Source organism: Babylonia areolata, chromosome 15 (assembly GCF_041734735.1).
Source record: "Babylonia areolata isolate BAREFJ2019XMU chromosome 15, ASM4173473v1, whole genome shotgun sequence".
In the NCBI taxonomy this organism is placed as follows: domain Eukaryota; kingdom Metazoa; phylum Mollusca; class Gastropoda; order Neogastropoda; family Buccinidae; genus Babylonia; species Babylonia areolata.
Window position 1 is genome coordinate 18,963,312 of NC_134890.1, and position 10,000 is coordinate 18,973,311.

General features: G+C 39.8%; 2 protein-coding genes across 2 annotated transcripts in view; one reads left to right on the plus strand and one right to left on the minus strand.

Moving 5' to 3' along the window:
* LOC143290460 (WD repeat, SAM and U-box domain-containing protein 1-like) overlaps positions 1–3,562 on the plus strand; it is a 28,814-nt gene extending 25,252 nt beyond the window's left edge. The window contains 1 exon segment of the mRNA XM_076599914.1: positions 1–3,562. This exon segment is cut by the window's left edge and continues 1,881 nt beyond it. The gene's annotated coding sequence lies outside the window, so the exon portion shown is untranslated.
* Positions 3,563–4,772: 1,210 nt separating this feature from the next.
* Positions 4,773–10,000, minus strand: part of LOC143290206 (uncharacterized) — a 9,439-nt gene continuing 4,211 nt past the window's right edge. The window contains exons 4-6 of the mRNA XM_076599530.1: positions 8,838–8,917; positions 6,197–6,387; positions 4,773–4,884 (exon numbers count right to left, since the gene is read on the minus strand). Of these exons, the coding sequence (XP_076455645.1) occupies positions 6,197–6,387; positions 8,838–8,917 (271 nt within the window). The 3' untranslated portion in view covers positions 4,773–4,884. The remainder of the gene's footprint in view (positions 4,885–6,196; positions 6,388–8,837; positions 8,918–10,000) is intronic.

A 10,000-nucleotide genomic window follows, 5' to 3' on the forward strand; every position in this document is an offset into this window, starting at 1 on the left:
CATGATTGGGATTTGAACCCTGGACCCTGAGATTGAAAGTCCAATGCTTTAACCACTCAGCTGTTTCACCTGTCGTCACAAAGGTCTGATCAGTGTGTTGGGGGTTTATGCCAAGGTTTTGTATTTGTATTTCTTTTTATCACAACAGATTTCTCTGTGTGAAATTCGGGCTGCTCTCCCCAGGGAGAGCGCGTCGCTATACTACAGCACCACCCATTTTTTGTATTTTTTCCTGCGTGCAGTTTTATTTGTTTTTCCTCTCAAAGTGGATTTTTCTACAGAATTTTGCCAGGAATAACCCTTTTGTTGCCGTGGGTTCTTTTATGTGTGCTAAGTGCATGCTGCACATGGGACCTCGGTTTATCATCTCATTCGAATGACTAGCTTCCAGACCACCACTCAGTGTCTAGTGGAGGGGGAGAAAATATCGGCAGCTGAGCCGTGATTCGAACCAGTGCGCTCAGATTCTCTAGCTTCCCAGGCGGACGCGTAACCTCTTGGCCATCACTCCGCATGTGTTTGTTGTTGTGGTACACTGCAGGTGTAGTGTAGTGTATACAGATCAGTCCGCACACTTGGACACTTCCTTGAAACTGAAACTTGCCATAATTCTTTTTAGATATACGTCAGTTACTGGGAAAGAGTAACTGCTTATAAAGTTAAAATGATTTCTTGATTTGCTCGTACACTATGAATGATCTGTCTTCTTGTTGCAGATTTTTTTTCATGAAAAGATATTAATTCTGCAGCAATAATTATTGACTGTGATTTTCTCTGTTCCTGTGTAGATATCTTGCCCTCGGGTGTTGTCAAAATTATCAAATGTTTTCAGTGTTTTGATGGCACTGATAAAATGGCATAACCACAACTTCCTGTACAGTTGAACTTGCTGTCAAGAGTGATGGTGCATTCATTGTATTGTTTCTTTCAGCAAAATATGTGTTTAGATATATATATATAACTCTCTTTATATCTTGCTGTCTTTAATATTTAAAAAATATTTATGGAGTTGTGTTTTTTTTTATTATCACTTGGTCATTATATGCCATGAGTCAGATAGGCACTTTTTTTTTTCTTTTTCTTTTTTAATCCATACTGCAGTTGTATAAACCACTGCCTTCACAAAAGACCCCGGCACTGAAAAAGCATGGATGAATAAACTCTTTGAGGGCATTTGACATCAATGAAATACTTTGTGTCACTAAAATATACTGTGCAGGTAAAATTAGATTAATTATTTATGCAAACAGGTAAACCGCCACGCCAGTTTTTTGCCAGTAGTCGTGCCTTGTGTCTTCGAATGTGGTGAATTTATTAGCAGAATGTGGCGCAGACATTGTCCCCTTTCCTGCACTGGAGCTGTCTAAGGGAGGGAGGGTCTGTCTGTGTAAATGGTGTCTCCACCTTCTGGAAATTCTGTGCTAGAAATGTCCTCTCTTTGTCTCATTTTTATTTTTGATTTATTTTATTTTTTACTGTCATTTCTTCTTTTTCTATTTTCTACCTTGCCTGGTCCATACACCTTTTTTTTTCTTTTTTTTTTTTTAACTTTTCTAAGAAAGCGTTGAATATTTCTTTAAAATTCTTTTCTGGACTTAATAATTAGGCATCCTTACTTTGTTTTATTCTTTTTTTTTTTCCTAGGACGTGGGAACTGCCCTTTGGCTTGTTTTTAAGAGCTTACTATGTGGAGAAGATAATCATGCCATTTCAGGACTTGTTGAGTACCGGTACAAAATAACAACAGTTTGATCCGATGTCTGTTGATGTCTTGACAGCTCCTTGAACTGTGCAGCTACTTGTAATCACACTGTTGTTTTTTTGTGGTTTGCATTGCATTGCTCACCTGTCTTACACTGAGTGCACAATATCCTTTTTAGGTGCTTCGAAGAGAAACAATTGATGCTATTTCTAAATGGACAGATGCAGTGGATTTTATAACGTTTGGTGTTGGTATTGTAACCCTCTGTAAATAGAAAAAAAAGAAAAAAGCAATACCTTGTTGAACAGATTATTTCAGTTTTATTGTACATACACGTCATTTTAAATCTTTTTTGTTTAAATACTGTCTGTGATTTAATGCACTACTGATGTGGATTTCTTTGGGATTGTGTATGTTTTGTTAGAGTTTTGTGATTGGTTTGTGAGAGTTCAGGTTATATGTTTTGGATTCCTGTTTTCTGCTCTCTTTTTTTTTCTTTCATTCTTTCTGTATGATAAATTTTTGAAAATTTCATTTTGACCAGAAACTCTTTCATGGATTTTTTTCCTTTTTTTTTCTCTAAATACCCACAAGTGAATTTTGTTTCTGGTGAAGGTTGTGAGAATTCTTAGAAAAATATTACTTCATTTCTGTGTCTAGAGAAAACGAATGGGCATGGTTTCTTTTTTTGTGTGTGTGTATGTCTTTTTTTCTTTGCCAGTAAACAGATGCCTTGATATTCAAAATCTAAATATGCACATAACTCACAGGTGGATAGAATGAATGATTATATTTGATATTACATGGATAGTTTGGTTGATTGTATGGGATCAACAGACTTTCTTTATCAATGACATGATTGGAAAAAAAATGGGATAAACAGACTGTGTTGGTATTACATGAATAGGTTGATTGAATATATGGGATAAATAGACTTTCCATATTCTTGATATGATTGAATATCTGGGATAAACAGACTGTGTTGGTATTACATGCACATAACTCGCGTGTGGATAGAATGAATGATTATATTTGATAAATACAGTAATGTTGGTATTACATGGATAGGTTGGTTGATTATATGGGATAAACACACTTTTCATATTGATGACATGATTGAATATATGGGATAAACAGACTGTGTTGGTATTACATGAATAGGTTGATTGAATATATGTGATCAACAGACTTTCCATGTTGATGACATGATTGATTATATGGGATAAACAGACTTTTCTTATTGATGATGTGATTGATTGTTATAGAGATAACTAAAAGCAATTTTCCTGCTTTGGTCATCCAGAGAGGTAGATAAGACACAGATGAACAGGCTGATATGTCTGCTATTGGTCATGTGTGAGTTGATTTTATAATGAAAATGAAGGACGGAATGTATATCCTGTGCTGTTAGTTTGGTATTTCAAATGTTTTAATGTCTGCATGCAGAATCAACACATTTGTTAATGTTTTTCAAAGTCAGTTATTTTGTCTTGCTTTCAGTCTTTCTAACTATATATGCATTCCTGGTGATTGTTTTCTTGTGTGAATAACAATAACTATTATTTTATAATCAAAGCAACAGTTTTTATTTTATTTTTGTTGTTTTTCATGTCCTGTGGTATGTTATTATGCACTCTTGTATATATATATATTGTTTCATGTTAGACGCTTAAGAGCCCATTATTTGGGGAGTTTACACCATAAAATTACTATCTATTATCATTTTTATAATAATGAACATGCATACAATGCATTTACTGTTTGAAGTAACACAACACTGAGAATTTAAATCTAACTGTTGTATTGACATCTTTGTGCAGTTTTTTTTTGTTTTGTTTTTTTATCTTGGAATAGATTTTGAATACATTTTGAATTGTGTGTACTTGTGTATTCACAACTGCATGCATGTGTGTCTGTATGAATGTATGTTTGTGTAGAGGGGTTGAGCAGGAGCATGTCATGATTACAGTTGGTACTGTTAACTCACTCAGTATGGCCAGTCCTCTCTTCTCCTCTACACAGACCCCTCAGATATCCAGTGGGTGTCTGAATGACCCAACCTTTAGCTTCCGTCGTCAGAATTGTGGTATTCTTTGTCAACATTCACGTCTTCAGTATAAGAGCCTTCTGCTTGCAATATTTTGATGATGGTAATTGGGGTGAAACGCTGTTAATGTCGTCTCTTTCGCCGTGTGTATGGAAAGAGTTAAGATCTGAATCGTGACCAGATGTTGACACTGCACATACGTAAGATGAACAAGTGATAAAGATCTTGAAAAGAGGGTACCTTTTTCTCTTTTTGTACAGGATGTTAATTTTGCACTGCAAATTTTCTTTTCTGACTGATTTTCCTCACCACTGCTTAATTCTCAGAAGACAAGCCAAGCTATGATGATGAACTAGATCACAATGTCATCAGCTTTATTCTGATCAGATATATATGTATCTTCTTCGTTCATGGGCTGCAATGCCCTCGTTCACTCATATACCCCAGTGGCCCTCAATGTGTATGACTGTTATAACCCCCACCATGTTGGCAATTATATTCTGTTTTCAGGGTGGTGCATGCTGGTTACCTTCTTGTTTCCATAACTCACCGAAAGCTGACATGGATTACATGATCTTGAACATCCTTATTTGATCTCTGTATGAGTGGGGGTACAGCCACTAGCAGGTCTGCACATCCGTTGATCTGGGAGATTGGAAAAATCTCCACCCTTTACCCACCAGGCGCTGTCACCAGGATTCAAACCCAGCACCCTCAGATTGAAACTCCAACATTTTAACCACTGGGCTGTTGCGCCTGTTATATGTTAGTATTTTACAACACATTTATTACTTTGGGCAGTCTGTTGAAGCTATTTTGTAAAGTCTACAAGAGCGTGGTCCATCTCCTTCTGGTCACCACAAGTGAAGACCCAGCATAGTGGCTGAGTTTCTTGGCAACCTTACTACGGTGGCTACAAATACTGATCATATCCCAAGGATATGATATATTACTGGATATTGCATCACATGTTACACACATACAAACAGGAACATGCAGGCACATAAAACACACCCAACCACATCATTCTATGTCAATGGGTTTAATTAATTATCCACCGCTAAAAACCGGTTTTCACTTACTAAAAGACTTCGGGAGCTGGCAACAAATTTCTGCTGACAATTTCCACGTATATCTGGAACAAACAGTCACAGGTAATCTAAATTTTGATTTTCATTTAATCATCATTAAAATTATTTCTTCTAAGTTTATTTATACATGGTTATCACAGTGAGCAAATATACACATATAGTACAGGCTACAAAATGTAAAATTCATTGGAAAAATAAATCTACAAAACAGCAGCACAACCCCAGCACAACACAGCACAGCACAACTATAGCACAGCAGAGCACCATAATACAGCACAATCACATTACAACACAACCACACAACAGCACAGCATAACCACAATTCAGCAGCACAACAGCACAGCACCATAACACAAGCCAAGCGAGCTCTTAAAGTGTAAGGACTTAAGGACCGAAACACTTGACTGAGGGGGGCTTCTTCTCTGAAGACCTTGTACTGTCCAGCTCTCCCTTGAGTTTCTTATCACTCAGCACAGCACAGCACAGCACAGCACAGCACAACCACAAGTCAGCAAAACAACCACAACACAGCACAACGCAAGATCACCTCACAACACAAACCAAACCAAACCGTAACAACTACACATCTCATCACACCACACACACCATGCACCATGCCACATGCACCACACCGCAGTTTCAGTTCAAAGGAAGGTGTCAAAGCGTTCGAACACAACACCAAACACACACACACACACACACACACACACACACACACCTAGCACCACAGCAAAAGCAATAGAAATAATTATTATTGTCCCTCAGAAAAACAGTGTGAAATACAATTTTTACAGAAACAGATTCTTACACGACATAATCATGCCGTCAGTCCAAATGTCAAACCGAGCAAGCTTATATTACAAAAAGAATTCCATCCAAGGCTGGCGAACTTAGTTCACGAATGTCTCTCTTCATAACATGTAGGTAAAAATATTGTAACTTGTATTGTGTCTTATAAACCTTCAGGTTTTATGACTATAAGGCATTCTATTCTGTTCTGTGTTTGTAGGGAAGTCAGTCGTATCCGACTGTGACCACCAGAACAGCAGAGAAGGCAACCGCTATTTCAACTGTCTGGGCTAGAATTTGATGATAGCGGAGACTGTCTTGCCCAAGTTACATCCCCACCCTCTCGGCCAAGAGGGTTTTAGGACAGTCGGTGTTGGGATGGTTCCCAAAATGCCAGCTAGCCTCCAAGGCTGCAGCACTGAGAGCCGGGCAGTGCAATCTTGTCTCCTATGGTTTGACAGTCATAGTCCTTCACAAAAGACTAAGCTGTATATGACTTTCCATTGCGATTCTATTCTATTATTTAATTAACCCATACGCTACCACCGTGTACGCGTAGCAACTTACTCAGCACTGCAGGGCCCCGATGTTGCCGATGTTGACAGTGGGGGACCCAACCTTCATGGCTCCCAGGTTGTCGGCACAATAACAAACCGACCCGGTGCAGGCGTACCGCTGGTAGCTGCCGCTAGTGGTGCAGGTGAACAGCTTGCCGATCAGCCCGGTCTGCATGTAGGCGTACTGGTCTCGTGCGCACTCTGGAGGCACGTGGGGGGGATAGGGTGGGGGTTGTGGGGTTTGAAAGGGAATGGTATGTAGTTTTTTTAGTGGTGTGCAGTTGATACGCGTACCTGGCCTTTTAACATGTACTGACGCTGCGCGCACGCCGCGTGTAATTATGCTCGCATACAAACGTACGCGTTCGGGCGGGCACACACACACACACACACACACACATCGCCAACACACACACACACACACACACACACATCGCCAACACACACACACACACACACACACACACACACACACACATCGCCAACACACACACACACACACACACACACACACACACACACACACACACACATCGCCAACACACATACATACATACATACATACATACATACATTCACACATACCCACACGCATACATACATTCACTGTACACACCCACACGCACGCATCTTATCATCAATTAATCATGATTGTCTCCATGGAACCGATGATGACGATGCGTTGAGTCATCATCGTCATCATCATCATCATCATCAAACATCATCGACAAACATGCACGGACAAACCCAAAGTCCGAACCATACATTATTATATAACATGTAATTGCAGATGGGGCCACACAGAACGCCAGCACACAGGGCAAGGGCAGATTCAGCGCGCTCACACACACATTTATTTATTTATCTTTTTTTTGTCTCTCAAGGCCTGAGACTAAGCGCGCTGAGTTACGCTGCTGGTCAGGCATTTGCTTGGCAGATGTGGTGTAGCGTATATGGATTTGACCGAACGCAGTCACGCCTCCTTGAGCTACTGATACTGATACCAAGAGGTATCAGAGTAATAGTGCTAGCAGAATCCCCCACCCCCACCCCCACCCCACATATATATATATATATATATATATATATATATATATATATATATATATATATGGACAGACAGACACAGACAGTCATACATAGAAGGAAAGACAGGGAAAAAAAACCCAGTACAGACACAGAGATACAGATTTTGTTGGAGATTCTGATGAAACAAACGCACTTTTCCTCAAGTCCTAAAGAGGCGTATGTAAGTATACGTTCGTGCCTTATCCACACCAACAACAGGTAAGTGTGTGACCATATAATTATGTACTGCGATGGTTTAAAATGGCACACGGCCCCTTACCCCCACTCTCCCTCCCTCCCCGGGCTCCCTGTTCAAAGCTGACGTCAAAGAGACTGCCCCATCACCCCCACAATCACCCCACCCCCACCCCCACCACCACCACCCGTACCAACACCGCTCTTTGTAATCAGCTGACTCAGCATGTTAACATTGTTCCCTCAGATAAGAAATGTGGAACTGGAACATTCTGTTTTCTCATGGGTTCATCGTCCATTCACCACAAACAGCGTGGTTTCGAACCTTCGGCCTTTTCGTCATCGTTGTTATGTCATTTGTGGATATGATTTTTTTTCTTTAAATTTATAAAAAGCTCACAATTGACGTGCACTGTCAGCAATTTACCGTGAATTGAAAACAGCTGTTATACGTTATGGTAGGAGTAAAATCATCGACTCGGTAAGTGTAGGTATACTATTGGCCTAAAGGGTCTTTGGACCGAGTTTGTGTGTGCGTCGGACTTTGGGTCAGAGACTGTACTACAGGCTATGTGACGAAGCTTTGGATTGTAGGTCATATTACCAATTGAATTAATAAGGATGTATGGAATTGTATTGTACTGCACTGCCACTGCCATTGCCATTGCATTGTGTTGCGTTGCGTTGTTTTGCATTGTGTTGCATTGTATTGTACTGTACTGGTATTGCATGGTTTTGTATTATACTGGTATTGCATTGTATTATACTGTACTGGTATTGCATTGTATTGTACTGTACTGGTATTGCATTGTATTGTACTGTATTCTACTGTAGAAGAAGAAGAAGAAGATGATGATGAAGAGGAAGAAGAAGAGGAAGAAGTGGAGGAGGAGGGAGAAGCGAGGCGGAGAACAAGTTTCAGTTTCAGTTTCTCAAGGAGGCGTCACTGTGTTCGGACAAATCCATATACGTTACACCACATCTGCAAGGCACTTCCCTAACAGCAGCATAACCAAACACACTTGTCAGGCCTTGACTGCATGCTGATATATTTGTGTACCTATACGAGTGGATTTCTTTTTTTACATAATTTTACCTGAGGACAACACTCTCTTTTTTTTCAGTGCGCCAAGTACATGCTGCACACGGGACCTCGGGTTTATTGTCTCATCCGAAAGGCGAGACGCTCAGTTTGATTTTCCAGTCAAACTTGGGAGAAAGAGCGAGAGCCGCGAGATTCGAACCCACACTCTCACGGACTCTCTGTATTTGGCAGCTGAGGGTCTTAACCATTCTGCCACCTTCCTCCTAAAAACTGAAACAAGAACAAGAGAAAGAACAAAAAGGAAGATGAAGAAAAAAACCCACGCCAGATGAGGGCAACTCACGACAGTCCATGTTGGCAGCTTCACCAATGTTGGCCTCGTACCCGTTGATCTTCACTCCGTTGGGGTCCACACAGTAACACCTGATGTCACACACACACACACACACACACACACACACACACACACACAAGCACGTGCATACACACACAAGCATGCACACGTATATATATATTATATATTATATATATATAGATAGACAACCACACACACACACACACACATATATATATATATATATATATATATATATAATATATATTATACATATACGGGGGTATATGTCATTATGTGTATATTAATGATGTATGTATATACACATATATATATAATATATAATATAATATATATATATACACACATACACATATGTATATGGGGGTATATGCGTGTATATATATATATATATATATATAAATATATATATATATATATATATATACAAGCAAATACACGTTATTCATATCTTATCTGTTATTTATTACAGTGCAACAATTACAACGAAATGCAACACAATACAACACAACGCAACACATTACAATACAACACAATGCAACGCAGTGCAATATAAACAGTATGGTACAGTACAGTACAGTAAATTGCAATGTAATATAACACAATACCACATGATACAATACAAAACAATACAGTGCAATACGATACGATACGATAAAATGCAACACATTACCAAACACAACCCAAAACAGCACCACACAGCACAGCACAGCAGAATACAACCCAACACAATAAAGCACAGCACAGGACAGCACAGCACAACACAGCACAACAAAGCACAGCACAGCACAGCACAGCACAGCACAGCACAGCACAACACAGCACAGCACAGCACAGCACAACACAGCACAGCACAGCAAAGCGCAACATGACAGTACAATACAATGCGATACAGCAGAGCACAACACAGCACAGCACAACACAATACAATGCAATGCAATACAGCACAGCACAGCACAGCAAAGCGCAGCACAGCACAGCACAACACAGCAAAGCACAGCACAGCACAGCAAAGCACAACACAACACAACACAGCACAACACAACACAACACAACACAGCACAACACTACACAACACAACACAGCACAACACTACACAAACATTTCATAACAGCCCTTCTTCTTCGTTCGTGGGCTGCAACTCACATGTT